Source organism: Mixophyes fleayi, chromosome 12 (assembly GCF_038048845.1).
Source record: "Mixophyes fleayi isolate aMixFle1 chromosome 12, aMixFle1.hap1, whole genome shotgun sequence".
NCBI classification, from domain to species: Eukaryota; Metazoa; Chordata; class Amphibia; order Anura; family Limnodynastidae; genus Mixophyes; species Mixophyes fleayi.
Genome location: NC_134413.1, coordinates 25,264,523 through 25,290,826, shown reverse-complemented (window position 1 = coordinate 25,290,826; position 26,304 = coordinate 25,264,523). Strand labels below are relative to the sequence as shown.

Genomic DNA, 26,304 nt, shown 5'->3' with positions numbered 1-26,304 from the left:
AGAGAACATGAACAAACCTTTGGTTTTCCACCTACAGAAGACTTCAATTCATTTACATTAAATGTGGATCCTTGTGGTAATAACTACACGAGAGACAAGTGGTCAGGATACTGCAATTTACCTCATTGGTAAAGTCAAACAACTCTAATACTATCAGTGTAGAGAATTCACATGGGATATTCATTTTATTTACAGAAAAATGTGTACTTTGGCTGATATTTGTTATCACTGTGCAGTAGGATATATCATTCCTAAGAAGTGTTAATCAAACTCCTTTTCAATGCAAACAGCAAGGAAACAAATGACTCTTGAAATGGTCACACCACTAAACTCAGACAAGGTGTATTCTGCTCACACCTGAGCAAACAAAACTCTAGGATTTATCAATATACAATTTTTTTTTAACTATTCATAGACTTCGGTTGGACAACTTAGAAGCCGACTATGACATATTTTAGGAATGATGTCATTTGGTTATTGAAGCAAGTTTCTGATGAAAATAAATCTCTCTTTAATCTAGCTATCTCCATCTAGACTACAGCATTAAAGCACTTCAACCTGCTTTTCAAACAGCAGCCAGTGACCTCAAAACAACTCTGCAGCTGACCAGACAACTGGATCAGGAGTACAAAGTCGACACCTAAAATAAAATAGGGCCTTGGGCCAAAACACGTAATGACTACAGTCTTAGCAGTAGTGGCCCCTGGTGTATAATTCTCCAGTACAGGGAAGAAGGAGAAAAAAAAAAAAAAAAAAAAAAAAGAGGGAGGTTGAAGAAGCTTTCTATAGAGCAATAGCCCACAGAAAACGTGGGAAACTAAACTTTAGAGCCGACGGAGTGGAGAGAGAAGAGAAGGGACCTTAGTGCAGATTGTGGCTATTGCCCACAACCAAGTATTGGACCCAAATTTACTTTTGTTTCTCTGAGCACCTGTCTCGGTATTGGCAGCTCCCAAGAAATAGCTACTAAGTATACCACATCTGAACAAGTCACTTAGTCCTGAGAGGACTAGTTGTCAGGTACACGCTGAAGTCAATGGATTGTAGGAGGTAGAATCGTGATGAATCAAGCCAAAGAGATCGGAGAAGTCTTCTTCAAAGCACAAGCAGAGATTCCATAACAAAACTTTGCTCATTCAAAGGTTTTGTAGGACTAATGGACTTTATAAAGGCTACAAACAGGTGAAATAAATTGTTCTGAATAATCTGAACTTTTCACTGAAGGACTGATTGCAGGGTAGGGAAAGCTGTGCAGTAGTCTAGATGAGGCGATTAGCTAGATTGGTGTTCTTAGCAATGCCGATTACAGGAATTGAGAGTGTTTGTAGCTGCCATTGTGAACCGTTTTCTGACAACTGTCAGCTAGTGTTTTCAATCCTCACAGCACCACGGTCGTAGAACATATTAAAGCATTGTTACAGTGTCCATACTCGTATATGGCTGGAGAAGCAAAAAGCCCCAAAACCGAGACAGGACAGGAAACCATAAAAGTCACATACCCAGGCACTACGCATACATCCATCACCACTGAAATCTACCCTTTTCCTCCTCTTTACACAATTCTTCATTACCCACACTGAGCTTTCCCCGACCAGAGCTGTGTGACAAATGGACTTTCCATGTAACCAAATTTGTGCTACCAAGAAGTTCCATCTCTCTCTCTCTCGAGATATATATATATATATATATATATATATATATATATATATATATATATATATATATATATATATATATATATATATATATATATATATATATACACACATTTATTTATAGCACACACAGTGGCTGAAGTGTAAATTTAGAAGTAGCAGTATGGGAAATGTAAGCAAATTGAACTTGATTGCTTTACAATGAAGGCAGTAGAGGGTGTGTTATGCCATTCTACTGTATACCAGCCCACTTCAACAACTGTATCTACCGCGCTCAGTCAATAGCTATTAATTTTACTATTTAACTAGTGGAACAGTTCAGTCAATAACAAGTGTATTGCATATATCTGTAGTTGAAGACTATATAAACAATGTATATATACAAATAGTGGCAACAGTAACAACCAAGATATAATTAATATGTAATCGAACACTTCTTATAAGTACATTTACACACATTTAATAGTTTGAGCCACAAAGACATAATGGCTGGTAAGCCTATAATTGTTCTAAGATTGAGATACCCAACCAGGGTATGGACACATTTATCCAATTCACGGGAAACCCAAGCTAGTAAGAATGGGGAAGCAACATCAAGATCAAGAGAAACATGCCCCCTCTATCGATCCTTCCACCTACTTACACCCTAACTAGGGAAGAAAAACTTCAACAGACCTTGGCAGTACTTGTTTAGCAACTGCTAAAGGACATATCTTTAATATGTAGCAAAGGTAATATCTTTAATATTGATACCCATGATCGACAAAGAGCTGAACTTGCTTCAAGCTTCCTTTGAGAAGATGCTTACAAACATTTCAATAGACACTGCGAAAATTATTACACTAGAACAAAGAACTAGCAACACATAAGATAATCTATTAACATAGTTACTTAAGCACAAATCTAATTACAGCCTTCAATCTACAAATTGAGATACTTTGTCACAAAACTGCACTCACATGAGCCTGTGTGCCACAGGGTTAATCACTGTAAGACCACCTGATCTGTCAAACAATAATTAAATACCATTTTATATATATCACACATTTACTATTACCAAAACTTGCCACCATCAGAATTTGGTTTCACAGACCACACTGTGAGGACGTCCTAGGTTTCTCACCTCACTCAGAATACCATCACAATGTATATCCCACGATCATTAAACTTTAAATCACACAGAGTTATCATTAGCCCAAATGATTCCATGCATTACAATTATGTAGAGGTTACAACAGCCCAGCTGTCGAACAGGGAGTCTGGTAAGAACACAAAAACAGAAACTTATTAAATGAGGTTAAATATGAGAACATATTCACAATGCTTAATGTATACAAATAGAATAAAAACAAGACATAAAATAATATTATGCAAAATGTTACAAAAATAGAAAGGGAAAAATTTCCAAAAACATACAATTTCTTATCTCTGTTGCAGGAGAATGCCAGAAAGTGGGTCATAACCCCAATTTAAGATTTTTAAATAATATACAGTGACCTTTTAAGCATTCTGCTTCAGTCGCAGCCTTCATGTCCTAGGAGGAAACTAGAAGAGGATTATGAGACTATGCTAATTTTGGTTAACAACATTTTTTTATGACATCCTGTGCCCACACAGGCTTAGTAGGGAATTTTTATAAATTAAATATATATCTTTTCACAAGAACATCTTAGCAACATAGTATATTCAATCATCAGAGCATACATTTACCCACAGATACATATGAAATAAGACCATGAAATATTAATTATTTGGGACAATTTTCATTTCAATGTCCTATCTATGAGCTTACAACCAGATAAGTTTGACATACAATAATACTGTGCAAAGGTTTAGGCAGGTGTGGAAAAAATGCTGCAAAGTAAGAATGCTTTCAAAAATAGAAGTGATAATTGTTAGCAGTTGCGGCGGCCGCGGTCACCGCCACGACTCTCACCTGGTTCCTGTAGGCGTCCCGGTCGTCGCTATGGCGACCGGGACGTCACTTCCTGCCTTTACCCGACCGTTGCCAGGGCAACGGTCGGACACTAACTACAGGGGCGCTGCGTCCCGGCAGCCGGGGACAAGCCTGTGGGCTGATTTATGTGGTAGGTTTGAGCCTGCCCATGTGATTTCAGAGCTAGGCTCTGATTGGCCGCTATTGGTATTTAAGGCAGTGAGGTCTGCAGCCTCACTGCCGGTTATAGCGTTCTGTCCTCAGTTCTGCTGCCTGCTTGTTCTATCTGTTGGTTATTGCTACCTTGGATTGACCTTTGCTTGTTCCTGGACCTTTGAACCCTCGCTTCTGACCCTGACCTTTTTGCCTGGACTCCGGATTTTGCTTCTTTGCCTGTGTGTCTGACCCTTCGCTTGTCCCTGGATTTTGTACCTGTGCTAGTGACCTTTGACCGCGGATTCGTTCTTCACTACAGCCCGTCAATCTATTCCACTCCTGGGTGCTCCTTTAAGTCAGTATACGTTACTCGACCCTCGGTCGGCCCGCAGCCAAGTCTGTCCCCACCACGAAGGGCTCCAGCGAACACCGGGCCTTCAGAGTAGTCCCGAGTTTCACTGTACTGGCTTGGGAGTTCCTAACAATAATAGTTTATTTTTATCAATTAACAAAATGCAAACTGAATGAACAGAAGAGAACTCTAAATCAAATCATCAACATTTGATGTGACCACCCTTTGCCTTCAAAACAGAATCAACTCTTCAAGGTACACTTGCACATAGTCAGGGATTTTATAGAATTATAGCCAGGTGTATGATTAACCTATCATACCAAACAGGTAATAATGTTCATCATTTTCATATGTAGGTTGAAACAGTCATTAACTGAAACAGAAACAGTAGTGTAGAAGGCTTAAAACTTGGTGAGGAACAGCCAAACTCTGCTGCAAAGGTGAGGTTGTGGAACACAGTTTCATTACAATCATCCAATGCACATTGAACCCGATAATTCTCAGAAGTAACAATAATGGAGCAGAATACAATCAGGTGCACAGTGCAGCAAAATGCAGGAAGAATGTGCTTCTAACATACATACAATATATACTTTATGAAGACTTGATAGAAATTCCAACAATGTTGACTGTGTGGATAATACAGCTATGTTCATAAGATGGAATAATATTCGAATTTTGCCGTATATAGAAATGGATACAGGAAGTAACACACTCTGTTATATTTATTGTGAACACCTATAATTTACAAACATGAGACCATATTTGCTTTACCAGCAAGGAACATTAGTGTGGGTCCATTTACACAATTCTCTATTTATATCTCATTTTCCTGTCTTGCACCCTGGGTTTTCAATATATCTGGTGTAACAATTATAGGGTTGGAGTTGCCACTTTCTATCCCTTAGCAGCAGCAATACACAGTCACACAAAAAAGAAAGCGCGGATCCCCAACCCCACTATCTCTACAGGAAACTACGATACCACTAGGAAATTCTGTCTGCTTTCCTTATAGGCCCAACACTGTAATAGCGGTGTGATGAGGGCACTTTCACCAGAGGACTGGAATAATTCACTGAGCACTTTGTTGTCAAACACCCCACCAAAACAATATCACTACACTACACTTTTCTATGCGACCATTTGGATAACGAGAAATAACAATTCATCCTACGCTCGGACTTAGTAGAGTGAACAATTCCTGAATATTTTTTAAATGAATTCTTATGCAACGCTCCCTTGGCATTGTAGATAGACCCACATCCCAGTGACTGCAGGCAGGGGTCACTGGGAGGCAGTGTTCTCTCCAGCACCTATTTCCCAGATGCTCCACCCGGCTGTTTTTACTTGCCAGCCGGCTCTTGGAGCCCAACAGAATCTTATTATAATAGGATAAACCATTGTTTCTCCTATTACAGCAGACACTATGTGAGCACTACAGCCAGCAATGTGTGTTAGACCACTGACCATCAGTCTGACCAGTCCTGGATAGTGTGGGCAATTACCTCCAACATTTTTCAATATTATTACAACTCTCCTCACTCGACTACTTCTTAATGCCACCAGGCTGGCAAAACTCCTCTAGAGAGAACACTGCTGGGAGGGCCTCAGTGCCAAGGTATGGCCCTGCGAGAGGGAGTGACGACTGCATCACCATAAGAAGGAGAGGTGGCTGAGCAGAGAGGTGCAAAAGCGCCCCATTTATCCAATCCCATGGAGGACCTCCACACAAGGAGGTCCTGATGTTGCGCATGTTTTCAGAACTGGTTTGCAGCTGGAGGCCGTGGAGAGCAAAAAAACTATTGAAGGGTGATAGGCCCCTATATCCACAAAAGTGGAGAGGGTAATGAGTGTATGTGAACCATTACAACCAATTAAGAACTGTGCATGAGGAATGTGGAGATGTTCATATTGTAACTGCAACTGTAATTATGTCAATGCAAGTATTGTGCTTGAGTGGATAAGGCGTGCGACTAGAGACAGAGGCTACAAAGTCAGTTTTAGGGCAGCACTAAGAAGACATCAGCCCCAGGCCCGTACAATCTTGCCTTAATTTCAGTATTAGGCTTTATATTACAAAACATCTACTTGATAATTTCAGACATGTCAGTTTGCATTAAGTAAACAGGCTCTGCTACTTGCATGACCATTCATTTTGAAAACATCATACAATATTACATATATTAAAAAACAGAAAACCCTTTTTTGTTTTCACAATTTATGTTATTTTAATCAATGTTGAGGTCTCCAAATAGGTTTCTGCCCTGAGCACTCTAATTTCCAATTGTAGCTTTCTTGACAAATCAAGGACACTGATAGAACAGTGCCAAAACTATGCTGAAGAATTTTACATCTGAAACTCTGGAATGTTCATATTTTACCCAGCAAAAACAAGTATAACAAAAAAATCCAAATATATAACAAAAAAACAAACAAAACAGTTAAACCTGTTTCAGATACAGTATTTGTGTATCAGTCACTGGATTTACCTTACTTTTAATCTTAATATGAATTCAAATAAAAGATATAATTTGATGCCTTCGTCTTATAGATAATGACAACTCTTACACATAATAGGTCACACATATTTATCTTCAAAAAGACTTAAAACAACAACATCCTTATTAGCAGTGGAGCCTTCCACACTACAGGTGGGGTATGGTATAACGATGATGACTAATCCGACAAGACTTACCCCGACTTGTTACACTTGTTTTTAAGAAGTCGGAGTAAGTCTTGTCGGGGTAGTCAGCATCAATATGCTTACTACCACCGTCACACTACAAGTACAGAAAATTAAATACAATAGTTTATCTATAAAAAGTGAAACTTAACCATGAATAATAATGTTTTTATAGGTGGTCACTTTTTAATTCACGGACCAATAGAAAGCCCCATTGGTCCATCATATTATAATAACCAGGTAAGATGCACTCCCAGTGGTCCCCGGGCCAAACTGTGTTTACATTCCAATCTTGTACAAAGGCTTCAGCTGTCTGCAGTTAAAAAAGGAGAAATTATTCAATCACACTTTACTTTTTAATATTGTTGCATTGAAAAGCCATAGGGAAATGTTAACATGCATTCTATCTTTATGTGTCTTACATGTACAGTTTTCATTTTTTGTTAGTGTTGGCCTTTAAAGGCTAGCCACACCTATTATGGTGAATATGAATATGAATATATATATATATATATATATATATATATATATAAATAAATAAAAGTACTAGCACTTCATCATCATCATTTATTAATTTATATAGCACCACTAATTCGGTAGCGCTGTACAGAGAACTCGCTCACATCAGTCCCTGCCTCATTGGGGCTTACAGTCTAACTTCGCTAACACACACACACACACACAGACTAGGGTCAATTTGTTAGCAGCCAATTAACCTACTAGTATGTTTTTGTTTGGGGAGTGTGGGAGGAAACAGGAGCACCCGGAGGAAACCCACGCAAACACAGGGAGAACATACAAACTCCTCACAGATAAGGCCATGGTTGGGAATTGAACTCATGACCCCAGTGCTGTGAGGCAGAAGTGCTAACCACTAAGCCGCCATGCTGCCCACTTTCATTCATTTCTCCTTTTTCTAAATTAAAGGGGAAGGGGGTTCTGGACAAACAGAAGAAGAATTGTCCAGCACTGGCACACACACTTTAATGAAAGTGCTGCAGCCAGCAATCCAAGTAAAACAAACAAAATGCTGCAAAGGACTGATAAATATACACACCTAGCCAGGAAATGCAGTTCCCTTTTTTTTGAAGCATAAAAAAATAAATCAGTAATCCTCATCTTAATACTCCGTAAATGCAGAAGTACACCGAGAATAGTTTTCAGCAATGCAGACTGGATGGGACTGTCTCAGAATACTCAGTTATGTCAGCAGCTTCATATAGTGGCATCACATTGAGGAAGGCTGGTTACATAGCAAGGTCACTAACAAGACTGTGATGTCATAGAGGCTTCTGATAGGAGTATTCCAAGGTTTATCTTTTGAACAAATTAACATCATGTGTGTGTCCAGATTGGAAAGAATATTTTTTTTGTACCACGTAATAGGTAAAGCTTCCTGTACCACCATAATAGGTAAAGCTTCACATAAAATAAGGGAACTTATTAATGGGAAGTGGCACAACATATATAACAAGGGAAGTATAACTTGCAATAAGAAAACTGGCCCTTGTCCAAATTGTGCCATCTGGGGGACATGTATAAAAATATCAGCACAATGTTTGTAAATATTAGGCATATTTTGTCTATTCACTATCAGCAGCTCATAAAATGTACAAAGTGAGAACAGAATAAAAGATACATCACCCTCATGTTAAACACAGCACAAACATAACATTGTCCTAAATAGCTAACTTTCTACATTTCTTTTACCCAAGAAAAACTATGTGCTTTTTAGCATTTGAGTTACAAAACTTTTGTAAACAACAAATCCAAATACTATGGACAGTTTCTGAACGAGCAAGTGCAGAGAACTATAGCCATTTAAAAATAATAATACATTATAACATACACACAACATGACTCCATTGCAGTTAGATGCATGCTGCATGACTATAAGGCTTTATATAAAAGGTAGGCAAAGTACTGATATGAAACACCCAGTCAGGATGAACGGGACAAATATGATGGAGACAAGGCTATAGCAGAATGCTAATTACAATGATATACATATACCAATAATCATTTACTTACCTATCCCAGCACCTCCCATATGTCCAAGTGCGCCTCACTGAGCATGTGCAAGGCTAATGTTGCCGTGGCAACGTATTATTGGCGAATCCCAATACTGATGACCCGCCACGTGACGCAACAGTACAGCAGGGCTCACTGTCTTTCAGGTGACTGTCTCTGACAAACAGCTGGAGGGAAACCCGCGCATTTCCATTGGTTGCCAGACCGAGGCTTGGCACGCTTGTCTGGTCACGAAGCCAATCAGATTTGAGACATGAGAAATGCTTATTGCGGTTCGAGCCTCACTGTGGGCAAAAGTAAGAGCCAATCAGGCCATTGACGTTTCATTACACTGCTTTGAGCTTTGGACACAGCGGTTGTCTATGTTTGTTTTGTAAGAGCTTACAGAGGAAGTTTACAGCATCAACTCTAGGTACAGGATAGCTGGGAATTGTATACTGTCATAAATGTAATTATCAGCCTCATGTTATTGTAGTCTGAAAGTAAATTACTAATTTTTGTTAATTAAATATTGTAATTTCTTGTCTGTCATTTATTGAGTCAAAACTTTTTTTAAAGTAATATTGCTTCTTTTTAAACAGATGCTATTGATATACTACTGTACATACAGTCACCTAACAACTTCAGCTTTGTTGTTTTGATCCAACTACTGCACTTTAGGACAATGTTTATGATTTATGGGGTTGTTTTCACTTTTGCACTTTTACAGTATAAAAACACAGCCCACAAATTGTTACATTTAAATGATATGTTTGTACAGTTAAGTGTGTGTTTTTTAAACATGTTCTGTATTTATTATTCATTTTCAAATACAACAAGAGCAGCGCATAAAATGTAAACAATGTGTAAGTTTTGATTTTCTTTAATACTGCAATGAACAAATGTTAGGGAAAAAGACTATTTAACACAATTGTTCCCGGATACATGTGGTGCAGTTAAAATCATCATCATCACCATTTATTTATATAGCGCCACTAATTCCGTAGCGCTGTACAGAGAATTCATTCACATCAGTCCCTGCCCCATTGGAGCTTACAGTCTAAATTCCCTAATACACACACACACACACACACACACACACACACCGAGAGAGACTAAGCGCAATTTAATAGCAGCCAATTAACCTACCAGTATGTTTTTGGAGTGTGGGAGGAAACCCACGCAAACACGGGGAGAACATACAAACTATACACAGATAAGGCCACGGTCAGGAATCGAACTCATGACCACAGTGCTGTGGGGCAGAAGTGATAACCACTAAGCCACCATGCTGCCCATTCTCCATGCTGAAAAAATAGAAATTGCTAGGAGAATCATTGATCCAATTTTTTCTAAAGACATAACTGAAAAAATAGCAACATATTTTATCAGTTTATATGTGTCTGTGGGATAAGCAAGGACCCCAGTATAGTAAATGCAAAATAAAACATTCACTTCCATACAACATTCTTTTATAATAATATAATTTGTATTAGAAGTCGTTTGGCAGATATTGTATGTTACATAGTTTGTCCATTGAGTCCATGGTCCATTTTGTAAATGCATGTAATTGTCCCTTCTCCAGTGACAACTGGTGAAATTTGCAGCAACTGTCTCGTCTTTGGCACCTGATTTCCTGCTAAACATGCCAGCAGCCCCTCCAGTCAGTTTTTGGACAGAAGCTTCTCAGCAAGTCTTGGCTGGCGGATCAGCAGGTAATGGCCTTATTTAACTTTTTTGATGATATGACAATTTTTTAGAATGTTACATATGTTATTTGTCATGTTTAAGATTCAGGATAAGTTCAGCTTTTTATTGGTATGTTACTGGATTTGATATTCACATTGTGTGATAAAATCTAAGAAAAAAATAAGAAATGTTCCGATAGTCGTATATATAAAGTTGTGTTCTTTCCTGTGCTGTTTTTATATTGAATAATGTACAGTAATCATTTTCTATGAAAATAAAAGCATAAGTCGTCTTTTTTTACTGTAATGTTTGGTTGATCTGAACCTTTATATTCTTCAATTTAGGATGACTGAGATCTGCTCCATTCCGAAACAGTACCCAGTATTGACCATGCTAATGTAACTTTTATATTGGCACAGATGTCTAAGCCATACATACATACATTTATTTATGAGGGTGCACATTTCTGTCTGGTTCAGTGCTGTATGACACTGTGTTGCATGAGCCGCTTATGGTTTTATAATCCCCTTGTCTACTCTATCTCTAGACATATAAGCTATATAGACAACAAATCTGTGATTAGGACCTAATCATGTTTTAATAAAATAAAAATATAAATCTATGACAACTTACCTCCCCTCCCCAAGATATAAATTGTTCTAGCATGTGAAGTTATTGTGTGCACAAGGAGTTAAACTATTTTTGTTATGTCTTCCCTGTCCATTTTTTTGTTTCATCTGCACTAGATATTCTATTTTAAGGTATCTGTGTTGTCACTTAGCAAGGAAGTGTCAACAGGCTCTGTGTATAGTTACCCATACTCTGTGACTCCCCGCTCAGATCTGATGGGCAGGTACAGCTTTATGACCCAGGTAACAAGCTACTCACAGGATAATCATGGGCCCCTTTCATTAAGGATCTTTACTTGAGAAACTTATTATTTCAGTCTCCTGGACAAAACCATGTTACAATGCAAGGGGTGCAAATTAGTTTTCTGTTTTGCACATAAGTTAAATACTGACTGTTTTTTCATGTAGCACACAAATACTTGATAGCTTATTTGTACACTGAAATTTAAAGTTGATATTTGTGTGCTACATGAAAAAACAGTTAGTATTTAACTTATGTGCAAAACAGAATACTAATTCGCACCCCTTGCATTGTGACATGGTTTTGTCCAGGAGACTGAAATAAGAAGTTTCTCAAGTTAAGATCCTTAATGAATCAGGCCCCATGTTAGGAAGTCTACAACCTGCATATATTCCCCATACTAATTTCACATAAAAATAATATATTCATACTTTTTACATACCTCGATTTCTTTATATAAATCTATTCTGTAAAGTTAGGCTATGGACACATATCAAGCTCAAAGTCCACTCTTCTAGAGGAGCCTATGAATGGAGCGTCATCCAGAATATTATCTCTTATATTCATGTTTGGTATGTATCTGTTCATAGACTCCTGACTTGTTTGTTAAAGGTAATATTATATTTCTGGGGCAGTGATGGGCAACAGACTGCCCTAGAACCACATTCGTCCCTCCAAGCCTTCACCTGCAGTTCCCAACTTATACCTAGTTTAGTGTCACATTTGTTTCTTCTAGCTTACAACACTTGTTTAAATGCATGATGATATGTAATTATAGCTACGTGTCTTCCTTTGGTCAAATGTTTTGTTTTACCTTATTACTGAGATTCAGGGTAAATTGAGGCCCTTTTGAAGGCTAGAGGGCCACACCAGGCAGCCCCCAAAGTGTTTCAGGTTGCCTATCACTGCTCCAGAGTGTACTGGAGATTAGATATTTTCATATAAAAAGCCATCAGTTAGAAATGTGCTTTAAATAGAAGAGTCAAATCCCCATTGGCATACATGCATACTTCTATTCAGTGAGGTCACAGAGGGGGGTGAGAGGTGGGAAAGTATAACTTTAAAAGGTTATCTGATATTTTCAACCATGGTCATCGCTGTTGGGAGTCAGCGTGAAAATTGAAGATTTGTCCGTTCTTTACGCCTCTCCCAGGCACACAGAACTACTTATTATTTATTTTAATTTCAAAGAAACTGTTTTGCATTATTTCTGTATGCCATTTTGTTATCTTATTCTGTATACCTTAAGCTTTGTGGTGATTTGGCCATAGTACATTTCATTAAATTTCTTTCTGGTTCTGTGTTCTAATGAATTCAATGTGCTATAGTTTGGCTAAACTATACTGATGATTGTTTGGTTAACAATAGTTTGGGTGATTCAAGTTTTTATTGTAGTTATGCGATAGGGCAGGGAGTGACTGAAGGCTTCTTGTGATAGTGTCAGCAGGTGGTTGTGTGTGATTAACCCCTTGTCACACACACATCACACAGGCTCAGGTGAGTGTTGGTAGTGGCAATGTCTAATTAGAGATAATGTAACTTCCTTCTGTTTTGGAGTTCATTGAAAAATGACAAGCCACTGAGACTGAAAGAGAAACTCCCTATAGATACCTGCAGCCCTACCATGTATGCCACAATGAGACCATAAAAATGTACTGTGGCCGAATCACTTAGAAATAAGTTACACTATACATTTATTCTGATTAGTGGTGCAGTGTGCTTGATGCATATAATTGTAAATACATTGATTTTTGTATTGTACATATATTGATCTCTCAGGTAGTATGCCATTTTGGAGGTGCCTATGTTTTCTAACATTTTTTGGAGAAAGTAAATTCTATGTTAATTAAGCATTTGGTCTGCGAGTGTTCAGCACATCCTTTTAGCTTGAATGCACAGCAGGGGTCAGCATAATTTGTATATTGTGTATTAGATATATAGAGAAGCTGAATAATGTAAACACTAGTAATTTGGGGAATCTCAGATTATTGTACATTTTGTTAAATCCAATTGTAGAGAATGCATTGCATCCTGATGCTAAACATAACATGTGATTTCCCAGCCTTGGTGGTGCCAGGTATGGGCAGAGGGCTGGATCTCTCTGTCTGTCTGTCTGTGTGTGTATGTTAGGGAACTTAGACTGTAAGCTCCAATGGGGCAGGGACTGATGTGAGTGAGTTCTCTGTACAGCGCTGCGGAATCAGTGGCGCTATATATATAAATAAATGGTGATGATGATTACCCCCTGCTTACATGTGTGATAGAAACTGTATAAAAAGAGCTGTAATGTGCATCCAAACTTGTATTTTATCTTGTACTTCTTACTAATGTGAAATGGGCCTTTTATAAGAACCCTGTAGGAGCAATAAACCATCACTGGTTTCAAGATTCTGCCTGACACTTGTTGCCTGCTGTAGCCTGTGACACTCTAATCCATTCCTCTACTGTCCTGTGTTGATATACAAAAAATACTGAAAATAAAATAAGTGCAATATATGCCGTTAAGCAGGCCTTCTCATAAAATAGACCCCATCCGCCAACGGTCTTTAGCAATAGTTAAAACACACAATTTAGATGGAAGACGGCGGTATATGGTCTGTTCAAAATATCAACTTGTATAAAGAGTCTTAAATCAATATAAATAAGTCTCTATTTTCAACTTCTTACTGTGATGCAGTGTTTTCTTCCTTATTTGATGAATAAATTCTCCTCGTATAATTCAATGTGTCAAAGAAAAAAAACCCCCAAAAAAACAAAAACAAATCATAGTACAATATGTGTTATATCAAGCTTATATAGTGATCTATGCAAAGGTGAACTACCATAATAATATGGAATCCGTATTTCACCAGAGGGAAAACAGATGCAAATTGTAAAATCACAAAATCCAGCTTTATTACCAGTATACACACTGGAATAAACATTCAGACAAAACAATACACTCTTTAAAATCCCGGACTCAGGTTTAGATGGGTCCTTAGCACAATCAGATGGTAAATAAACATGTAATCAGACACACTGGATGAAAACTACGAGGTGCCGGCTCCGTGTATCCGACAATATATGTGGTAAGTATCTCTATTCCTGTAGTAGCATAAATCACTATATAAGCTTGATATAGGACAAATTGCACTATGATTTGTCCTGTGCTGAACCCAACATTCTGTGTGAACCCTCTACCTGTTATCCAGCATTCCTGATCCATAGTAAGCCGTCAGGAGGAACCAACCAGTCATCAGCAAAGAGATGCTGCAGCAGCTATACCAACTACTCAGAAATAAGCAGTTCCAGGTGTTTGTGTCTATATCATAGTTACTGTTTACCTTCTCATCAGTTATCTTGTATTCAGAATTCTTCTTAATGGGTAAAGGTAAATAAGGATGCAGAGAATATAAACTATAACCTGAATGGCTTGTTGACCTGAATCCAAAACTTGTGGTCTACTGATTTATATACAGTTATGCTACTTATGGGTACACTATGTGATCATCACATATGATGGTGAATGGCAGCAGCACTGCATAGGTTATTCTTATGCATCTGTCCATCAAGGACAGAGGACATTTCAAAATACATTTTGCTCCAATCACATACTAGGAATAATCGTAACCAAATGCAAGGTCCCAACATGTTCCTACATATATGTTCCTCCTATTTATATATATATATATATATATATATATATATATATATATATATATATATGTATGTATGTATATCAAAAGAAGTATTAATACAATGGACACAAACCACTTATGTCACACAAGCATATACACACTATTACATACATATATTTGCATAGTGACACAAATAATATGTAAGACTTCCTTGCACACATGCAAAGTCCTTTACATTCGTATCAGTAACCATTCACACTGCTAACGCTTAGGTTACTATTGCTAGTGTTAAAAATACACAATTTGAATAATACTTCATCATAATCTATATAGCGCCACCAATCCTGCAGGGCTTTATAGAGAATATTTATCAGTCCCTGCCCCATTGGATCTTAGAGTCTAGTTTCCCTAACGCACACACAGACTAGGATTAATTTTGTCATTAGGAAATTAACCTACTAGTACGTTTTTGTAGCGAGGGAAGAAACACACGCAAATACAGGGAGAACGTACAAACTCCATTGAAATAGTGTTTCGTTCTATAAAGCGGCATGGTCATTCAGGACAAGCTGCACATTTACAGAACGTTGGGTGGAATTTGCTGAGCCAGTATCTTTCTCAGTAGGTGAAATGTGAAGTTTCTGGCTCTTGCTAATGAACTGGACTTTGGAATTGGAGGTACGGTAATGTCATTTAACTTATTATGTGACAAAGACTTTGCTGTAAATTTCTTTAGTAATAGAAGAAATTTTTCTCAAAGTCGGCTAATCATCATTCCTGCCAAGTTCAGTTGGGTTTGGTATCATCATCATCATCATCGCCATTTATTCATATAGCGCCACTGATTCCACAGCGCTGTACAGAGAACTCATTCACATTAGTCCCTGCCCCATTGGAGCTTACAATCTAAATCCCCTAATATACACACAGAGAGAGAGAGAGAGAGAGAGAGACTAAAGTGAATTTTGATGGCAGCTGCCAATTAAGCTACCAGCATGTTTTTGGAGTGTGGGAGGAAACCAAAGCACCCTGAGGAAACTCACACAAATCCCAGACTATTAACACCTCCCAAAGCTCCATAGGTGAACCACGTTCACAAATCTAGTTCTGTGATCATCTGTTTCAAGTGGGAGACACTTTTATGTGTAACAGCCAAGAACACAAGCACCCACAGTTGGCAGGAAGTTGGGTCCTCTATTCCTCCCTCCCTTATTTACCATTACCATCAGTGAGTGCCTTAGACTAGCACAGTACAAAGTTCTCAGGCTTCACATGAAAAACAAGTAAAGTCAGAGTCAGGTACTGTTTAGAAATAGACTTTCATAATCTGATTTGGTTGTTATGCCCAAAGATTATTTGCAAAACATTATTACTATTATTATTCATTTTTGTTTGTAAGGCGCCACAATGTGTCCGCAGTGCCGTACAGGAACAAACAATAAGACAGTACAAGGTATGACATTACAGTGCAATAAACGAGCAGCACAATAACTCACGAAGCTCAGAGCACAGCTAAAGAAAGGGTGATGGAGAGACAGGACAGCAGGAAAATCAGTACATCAGGAAACCTGTTGTGCCCAGGAGTGTGGGCGCAGCAACAGGTTATGCGCTTTAGAAAAGGAGCAGTGAAAAGCAGGAGCGAAGTCGTTGGGCAGGAGGCTAAAGGAGGTGGGAACAGTAGCTGTAGAGCAGAGTTAAAAGTGGAGGAGAGAGGTCCTGCTCAAAGGAGCTTCCAATCTAAAGGAAAAGACGGACAAACTGAAGACATAGGGAAAGTGAAATGGGGACGTGGTCGAACGGAGCAAGAAGGAGGAAGGGGAGAGAGGGAGAGGTAGCCGACAGGTGGGTAGTTAGGCAGATGACTGAAAGACTTTTAAGAATAGATGATGTTTTAATTGATTTATGTGCTATGGTATAGTGGACAAATGGCACTTCTCAGTAGGGGAAGTATTTGTATATAATCTGAAATTACTTTTAAAAAGTGTCCAGTATTACAGTGCTCTGATGTCAGTTTACCAAGGTATGTTGTTGCCAATGAGGTATATGTAGGAAAAGAAGGGAGGATGGGAGCGCTCAGACTGGTATCTTAATATAGTTTGAGATTTTGGAACAGATAGCTATGTTCAAAACAACTTTACTATGTGCTTTATTTCCACCAGAAGGAAGCATTAGATAGAAGGGGAAAAGCAATTTATTTGGGGAAATTCAATTCCCCTCTTTGTTCTTTAGAACATCGCGCAGGTGAGCATTATTACCGTTAGTACGGTAATTTAAACGCTGATTTTTGCTTGCAGCTTCCTGAGCCACGAGCAGAAATCTCTGTTAAAATAACTGTACTAACAGTAATGATGCGCACACCACGTCGTTCTTTAGAAAAATGCAGGGAATTGAATTGCCCTCCGTTGTGGTTTGGGGGAATAGGACTTGCCTGCCACCCTGCAAACAGTAAGTGTATTGCTTGGAGAGTAATACTTTATAGTTTAAATCACTGCGAAGAAGTTACAGGTGGTAAAGATGGCAAAACACCAAAGTAAAGTCTACTCGTGGCGTTTTGCTTGACTGGTATACTGACAAGATCAATTAGGAGACTAGAATGCCACAGGAACTAAACTAAAGGTTCATTGTAAAAAGCCAATCACATGGCTTTTTACATATTGTATTGGTTGTCTTCTATGTTCACGTTTCAATTATTTATAATGATATTATTTTTATTTTTTGCTATATGTCTGTTCCTAATAGAAGCACCCAAGGAATCCTGTGTGTTGTTGTTAGTGTGGAGTTCATTTGCTACATAAAGCATGAGGCCACATGCCATGTGTTTTTATTGTGGTCACGCAGGTCAGGGTTGAATTCTAATATCTATAATAATTTGCAATGTATGGTAAATTATTCCATATAATAACAACGTAAGTTTCCCTATTAGAACACTGAAGAGAGAGATGACCTTAGAACTCATTGGTTACACAGATGTATACATGTCTGTAAATAATATATGAACATCACTTCTCTATTATATATGGAATAATGTACTCATTAGTATACGGTGGTTGGGTGAACTGGGGAGGGGCTGATGGGGGAAACAGAGCTAAACAAATCCTGCAAGGAAGCACAGAGAGGGGAGGATCCACTCCTCCTGGGCCCCCTTGACCCAACTACAATATCTGAAAGGGGGGGGGGTTAAGGGCCATGAGGCTTCAAGTACACAAGAGGCAGGCCGACTGGTGGCTTAAAGGGCCTGGCTGCGGCCCATGGCTGTGTGAACAAAAGGGCCTACTCTATACATCCATGCCTCTTGTGTCCAGGTACAGCCTTGCCACAGTTGAAGCATCCTGGGACTGAGGCCGGACACTCAGCCGGGGACACCCTGAAGCACCTGTTATGCTGGGCAGCTCGGTGGCTCGACTAGTGCAGCACAAGAATAACCTTCCACCTCTGACCATGTCATCGGCTGAAGGACATGACCATTCACTCGCTTAGAGGCTGGGTGGCGGTCACTAGTGGAGGGAACTGCAGGAGGTAGGGATGGGGAGGAGTAGTGGGCCACTATCAACTGGACAAGAAAGGTCCGGGGAGGCACCACTATTGTTCATCTTACAAGCACAGGCGGAACAAAAGAGTAGGAAAAGGGTGGGCAGAGGAGGGGAGGGGGGTGAATGGGAGACAGGGTACGCGGAAAAGGCAGTAGAGGGGAAGCAGATCGAGTGGGAAACCATGATAAGGGACAGGGCAGACAATAAAGGAATGACAGGCAGTAATAAAAGAGTTAAGGAACAAAAAACAAAAGTATCGAGAGATTTAATTTCCTTCGGGCTGTGATATCCCTCAGTTATAGGACAGAGAGAAAGCTACACTAAAACACAACACAGGGACACATACATACAATATCACAGTGATACACTGCTAACTATACAAATTTGATTTAATATTTTGGGGTTTTTTCTTTTAATGTTTGCAAAAAATGTCTAATTTTCTCTTATCAGCATCCTATCCACCTCCCCCAAACACACACACTACCACATCCACCTACCTACCCGCCTGTGCTTTGGGCATGGCCTGGCCTATTTCCTTTACTGTGCAATGGTAACTATTGCTGTAAGTCCCCGCCTTTCTTGAGCAACAATCTGTGACACTTTTCCTGAGCTCCTCTGGATCATGTGAGTGAACCACTCGAAAGTAGTTTACACACTGCCGCATGAATGAGCAGAACAAAAGTCATGGCAGACAGCCAGCGCCACAGGTCAGGGAGGCGGTAGCGACAGTTACCATTGTACCAGAGGACTGCTGGGATGGCTAAATAGAAACCTCACCCAAAATTGTAGCCAAGTGGTTATCACTTCTGCCTTACAGCACTGGGGTCATGAGTTAAATCCCCGACCATGGCCTTATCTGTGAGGAGTTTGTATTGTCTCCCCGTGTTTCTGTGGGTTTCCTCTGGGTGCTCCGGTTTCCTCCCACACTCCAAAATCATACTTGTAGGTTAATTGGCTGGTAACAAATTGACCCTAGTCTGTGTGTCTGTCTGTCTGTGTGTTAGGAAATTTAGACTGTAAGCAGTGGTGCTATATAAATAAATGTTGAAGATGAGCTATATATATATATATATATATATATATATATATATATATATATATATATATATATATATATATATATATATATATATATATATATATATAAAAAATATATTACACGTATTTAAACATTTCACTATTGGTGATGTTTTGCCCAATATACAATGTGTTTGTATTCATAATCCATATTTACAGAATTTCTGTATCTACACATTTTGTATCTGCGATTTTGTCAAAATATGGAAATACTAGCAGGGTCTCCCAGCTTTGCATGTGTCTGATTTGTAGTGTGAAGCAGTTTTTATATATTAGCAAAATATTTGTTATATAGACAAAAAATGCTATTTAGAAAATAAGATTTGTTGCTTTGTTGCGTTGTCTTTATGTTGCGTTGTGGCGAAGTTTCCTTCCAGCAGCCAAACAATTGTTTACAACCCAAAAATTATGTTTTCAGTACTTGTCGCTCTGTCGCTATGTAGTCTAATACAGTAGGTTACTTTTTCAATACTAAGTTACTATGTAAAATTTGGCAGCTTTACCTTTAGAGCTCTAGAAGATATTCACCAACAAACAAACAAACAAACAAACAAATGAACTTCTTCTTTTTTATATATGTATATAGAGAGATGAGATACAGGGAAAAATGTGCTACCAAGGAAAGAAAAAGGAGAATAACCAAGAATGCAACATAACAAAAAGATTGTTTACATTCATTATATGATATTTATATTTTATTTCTCAATCATTTAATCTTTATACATCCATTATTGGAGAATAGTTTGCAGATGGTCATGAGTGCAATTATAATGAAACTCTCATTTATGTAATACCAAAAGAGGAATAATTACTTTATAGCCATTGCTGCCTCGGGACCAATAAACTCTTTTTTTTTTTTTTATGTATTGTGTTAGAAAACATATTCAATACATGGTTATTAGCAGATGTAGTGTCTGATTTGGGGAGATATTGCTCTACTATTGCCTTGTGATAGACCTCTAAGCAGCAATCTGTGTGTGAGATAATAAGACTTTTAGAAGAAGGAGGGTAAATCTAGGTCAAATTTTAAGGATATATGATGCTGGATTAGGAGGTAATGGATAATCAAGAATGTTCAATACCAACTTTAAAATCTGTTTCAATAACATGTGATGCTCCTGCATTGTTTCAACACGTAATAGTGTACTAATTCCCTCACATTCTCCCAACAGTATAGAATTCCTGTTTAGAAAGCAATGATTTATACTTTTAGTTTCACTGTACATTTGTGCATATAAGGTTATTATCTAGAATTCTATACAATGTGAACTGGTTTTATATGCTTGCTATACAAAACATATGGACAAACTCTCCATGATCTGTATTTCTTGTATTTATTGCACAGCTTCAATCTTCTTCCCTTCAAATTGTTGAGTGTCACGAACACGCTCCCAGCTTCCATGACTTTGGGTGTTTGCTGTATGAGGCCACACGATTCCAGCCAGCAGTCTCTCTCTACCTATCACACAGGTTATAGACTTACTGAATCTCCCCCAAATGGCGCTAACAACTCACACACTTCAGGTTTGCCACCACCTATTGAATACGGACAATAGGACCCCAATATACTGTCCCACATTGGCACACAAGGCTTCTAGCTGCTCACAGACTAGCAAGACCCACACCAGCAAGCAAAGGGTTAACTCTTCACACCTCCAGACTGTTACACAAATGTAAATGCAAGCACACACAGCTTGTTAATCAAATGTATCAACAAACCACACACTGGCATTCAAAAGGTTAACTTGGCCGAGCTATTGTCTTCTTAACAGGCTAATGGATTCATTAGAGTACCAAGGAAAAATAATTAAGAAACAATTAATAGCTTGAGATAACATACACAAGCAAAACAGTTTAAAATAAAAGGGGTTGCATTCAGAGTAGCACTTACATGGATTGCCTTTTCTGGCCAAGGGAAATTAGCTTGGAAGATGGACAGTTTATCAGTGTGAATTGATTTCCCAAAAAGTCTGACAACTTGTCCTTTCAAAAAACACAGGTTTATCAGCAAAGTGAAATGGGACTGCATTCACAGGGGCAGTGTGGATGTTAATGTGGGGGGCGGAAATGTCCCCTGGGTGTCACCTAGGGTTTGTTCAAAACGATTCCTAAAGTTTTGACCTTTGGTAGTTTCTCTCAGATATATCCCAGAGACATAACCCCCTCTTCAATAAACCGGTCATAAACTCCCGCACATTTAAATACCATGATGAAATTATGACAATGGGACATACCTTTTCCAAAGATATGTGATTATAGCTGTTCCCGGATACCGCCAGTACCTGTCATTCACAACAACCCTGTTGTGATTTCTGATACTTGGTATGAAGTGCCACCCAGATTTCCCAAAATATGAACTATGAAGACATTTTCCTTTTCAAACCCATATTTCTATATACCTGTATAGGCTTTCAAATGTGGCCTTTGTCTTCAAGATTCTCACCTAGGCATAAAGCGCTACGGAATATGTTGGCGCTATATAAATAAATGATGATGATGATGATATGGCTCTCTCATTTATATTTAGTGGTTCTTTGTGTTTACACTACCTATTGAAAGGAAGTCAATTAGGAAGTGGAATACATGATCAAAAACAATGAATGTCTGTTTTCTGCATATCTTAAGCAGGTCTCTTCACAAAAGGGTTTGCTCAACCTAATTACCTCCTACTGGGCTAATTGTTTCCTTTTTAAAAACATTTGGTCAAACATTTATCTGAGTTGAAAAGCAGGTTCATTTAAGTATCAATGCAATATTTTATTTGGCCCCTGGCGTTTCATCATCATCATCATCATCATCACCATTTATTTATATAGCGCCACCGATTCCGCAGCGCTGTACAGAGAACTCACTCACATCAGTTCCTGCCCCATTGGGGCTTACAGTCTAAATTCCCTAACATACATACAGACAGAGAGAGACTAGGGTCAATTTTGATAGCAGCCAATTAACCTACCAGTATGTTTTGGAGTGTTGGAGAAAATCGGAGCACCCAAAGGAAACCCACGCAAACATGTGTTGGAGCCACTTAAACCAATGCTTGGTTTATTTTATTTAATTATTGTTTTGTGTAATTACACATTTCCTACAGCAGGTGGTTAAGTGGGACAGTGAATTCAGTACTCCTGTCTCCAGTTTATCTTTGGCATTTTATGGCTTATCAGTCAAACCTTACTTATCATATTTGATTAATCACTAAATATATATGCATCTAGATATTTTTATTTCAGTTGTCCTTCAAAGTCATGCAAATTGAATCACAGCCAATCCACTATATAAAGGCTCTTTGTACCATCGGTCATCATCATCATCATTCATTTATATAGCACCACCAATTCCACAGCTCTGTACTCTCTGTATATTTCTCATTCACTTCAGTCCCTGCTCCATTGGAGCTTACAGTCTAAATTTCCTAACATACACAGATAAACCCTAAGGCGAATGTTTGTCAGCAGCCAGTTAACCTGCCAGTATCATCATAATTTATATTTATAGTGCCACAAATAATATGTTATTGGAGTGCGGGTGGAAACCTGAGCACCCGGAGGAAATCCAGGCAGACATGGAGAGAACATAAACACAGATAAGGCCATGGTCAGGAATCGAACTGAAGACCGCAACACTGTAATGCATAAGTGCTAACCACTGAGCCACTAAGCTGCCCCATCACTATTTTTGGAGAAAAATGTGATCGAGCCATAGTTTGGCCCATTTCGCTCATGTGCTGTTAGTGTGAGCTTACCCTACCTACTTTTAAACTTAAAAGCATACATCAATAATCTATCATTTTCATTTGCCAATACAATTAGATTTAGATTTCACCATTGTAATGTAGTCATCTAAAACTGCCACATGATGGCAGCCTAGAGTCGTTTTTCTGTTAATCTTACAAATTGTTACAGAGAGGATCATATGTTATTTTACTGCTTTGCTGTCTATAAACTCATGATTGCTGGAATTCTTCTGTCATACATGACAAGTGACGTGTGGCAGACCTCCTGGTGTTTGTATTCTAGGATTAAAAAAAAACAACATTTTATTGATTTAAAGGGTAGACAGATTTTACTTTACAACAGACTGAGATTGATTTATTCATTGCAGTAATCTTGGTTTGTGGCATTTAGGTTTCCAATGAGTAATCTATACTGCAATTTGATGAAAACTATGATTAGTATCTCATTAGAATTGAGGCACCACTGTACTACCCCTGGTCTCGTGTAATTGTTACTCAGTCATTCTAAAATGATAAATTATCAGATTTTGGATGGTATTTTGAGTATATTTGTAAAGTGGTGCCTTGTTGTCACTTCTACATGACCCCCTGAAGCTCAAACTAGTCTTTAAGAGATCTTCCAAGGCTGGTGTCACACAAGAACTTTTCAAACACCAGAAGAATAGATGGGGAAAAAACTTTAATACTTCAATGTGTTTCACTTACAGGATGAACACAGCCTGAAAACTTCTACCTAATTTATAAGCAGTTTTTCTGCAGTTGTTTGTAGAAATAACATAGTTTTCTATGAAGCACGATTTTGTTTGAGCTCTATTACCGCTGGCCAAAACGCTGCTTGTTTAACAGTTGGCCGTGTGACACGCTGTAGACAAATCCCATTATTTTTAATAAGACAGCCCCTTTAACACCAATATTTTGACTTTTTTATGTATAAAATAAGCAGAATACATGTGTGACACCCTAACACAGGGCTAACTAAGGCTTTCATCTCCATCGTGAGCATTATAATTTGGCATATTATCTTTTTTTTTTTTGTTATTGTTAGTATTGGACAAAGTGTTTGGGAATGATACATTTATTGTGTAAACCTTGCATTATTTGTAAACACTTATTGCAGAGCATAGTTGTTGTTATTCTTTTATTTACTTAGTGGAAACATATTATGCTGTGCTGTACAATCAGGGACTTTACTTAGATCATTCCCTGTTCTAAGGGAGTTTAAGATCCAATCCACCAGCTTAAACCGAAACCAATTAGTCATGTGCTTTGGGTGGTGGGTGAAAACCAGATCACTTAAAAGTAACTCTTGCAGTCATAGAGAAAACTGTATACTAACATTGTACCCTAGTCAACATCGTACCAAAGGACATATCTCTGCAAGGCTGCCTATTGTATATCACACAAAGGAAACTCCCAAGAGAAAGGACATCTTGCTTAAGAAGTTACCTAGCTGAGCAGAGAAAAAGGCATCACAAAATCAGCTGGCTTCTTACAATGGTATTATACTGAAGCAATCCTTTTAAAAACCATATAACTCTTTCTAAATGAAACCAAAAATTCATGCCTAAAACCACAATTGGATATATTATGCAAGTAATTTGCTATTCGTGCTAATTTGTCCACTGGCACTGGTCTATTGGTTACTGTGGATGATAACTCATTTTAAAAAAATATATATATTGATATATATTCGTACATGTACGTACTGTCATTTCAATGTAAGTTAAAGTGCCCGAGCAACATTTGTGTACTATAAAATGAAAACACAATCTCTACTTTTTAAGCCTATGATAGCTGCATTATGAAGTCCCCACCTATATTGGCGCCTGTGGTGTAATTTGTCTGTAAGCGTTGGAGAATTTCTGCTTCCCCAGCCACAGGTAACTGATTAGGGTGACTGTGCTGGTTCAGGATGTGGCTATTCTGAATATAACATGCAAAATGATCTACTATAATCAGCTTTGTAAAAATTGTGGGGTCATCGTTAACTTTTTGATTCTTGACTATAAAATCCCAAGTCATCCTCTGTTCTACAGCCTTACATCGCTGGGAACATTTAGAAAACTGTTCCATAGAGTAAATGTGCATTAACATATAGCAGCAAAATGCTGACACTTTTTTTAAGTTGCAGCAATTTTGGTTCTGTACTCCGGTTAATGTCCCGCTGAGAAGCAACATATACAGAGGGGCCACATACATGATGCACAGTTAGTTGAAGATGGGCTCCATAAATAAACTTCCATAATTTGGTATCTATCATGACAATAGTGTCGCTCTCTTTAGTGCAGTAATAACAGAATAATAATCATCATCTATTGCTAAAGGAACTTAAACTCTCAGAAATATTTTGTACTAAAACTAATTGGGGTATGTATGCATTTGTTTGTTGTACTTACCACTAGAAAAGTATGGCCTCATGAACGTATCAGTATATAACTAGATTGCTTTAAAACTATATTATAAAACTATATTTCCCATGGATTCCTTACCACAGCTGTAATATGCCTGCGTTTGCCAAGGAACTGACGAGAAGGCTCTCTTATTGGATATAGTGATCCCACAGCGTTGAACACAGCAAATAGGAAGCTCGCTTATCAGGACACTACATCCCAGCAGGTGGTGAATGAAATGTGAACATATATAATATGGCAATACTGACATTTTAATGACATACATGGGTCAGAAGTGGTGTTTTTCTTTAAAGTTGTAAATGACACTGTGGATTTGAACTGTTAGCATTTTAGAGTATGTACATTGTGGATCATGTCACTGGCATTTCACAATGAATACAATTTGGCAACTTAGGCTTTGTATGTCATTAGTGACATCACAAAAAGATGGCTCCCTCATTACTTTTGATAGCCCCATTATTTAGCTTGACTGTCCCAGGTGTTCACTTTGCTTTTGTAAGGCTTCCTACGACTTGACCGCTGAGCTCCAGTTTGCTTAGGATAATATTGTTTTTTTCCAGAGGGTGAAATATGAATCGTGTATCA

The 26,304-nt window shown here is 38.3% G+C and overlaps 2 protein-coding genes across 6 annotated transcripts in view; one reads left to right on the top strand and one right to left on the bottom strand.

The window, feature by feature from the left end:
• MIPOL1 (mirror-image polydactyly 1) overlaps positions 1–8,943 on the bottom strand; it is a 276,778-nt gene extending 267,835 nt beyond the window's left edge. For 4 of the 5 annotated variants that reach the window (XR_012680290.1, XM_075193212.1, XM_075193214.1 and 1 more), the window contains exon 1: positions 8,814–8,943. The gene's annotated coding sequence lies outside the window, so the exon portion shown is untranslated. Of the gene's footprint in view, positions 1–7,839; positions 8,156–8,813 lie in introns of those variants that run through there. The other variant, XM_075193213.1, reaches the window with a different exon arrangement.
• Positions 8,944–9,011: 68 nt separating this feature from the next.
• Positions 9,012–26,304, top strand: part of SLC25A21 (solute carrier family 25 member 21) — a 306,693-nt gene continuing 289,400 nt past the window's right edge. Inside the window, exons 1-2 of the mRNA XM_075193076.1 lie at positions 9,012–9,225; positions 10,378–10,507. Of these exons, the coding sequence (XP_075049177.1) occupies positions 10,438–10,507 (70 nt within the window). The 5' untranslated portion in view covers positions 9,012–9,225; positions 10,378–10,437. The remainder of the gene's footprint in view (positions 9,226–10,377; positions 10,508–26,304) is intronic.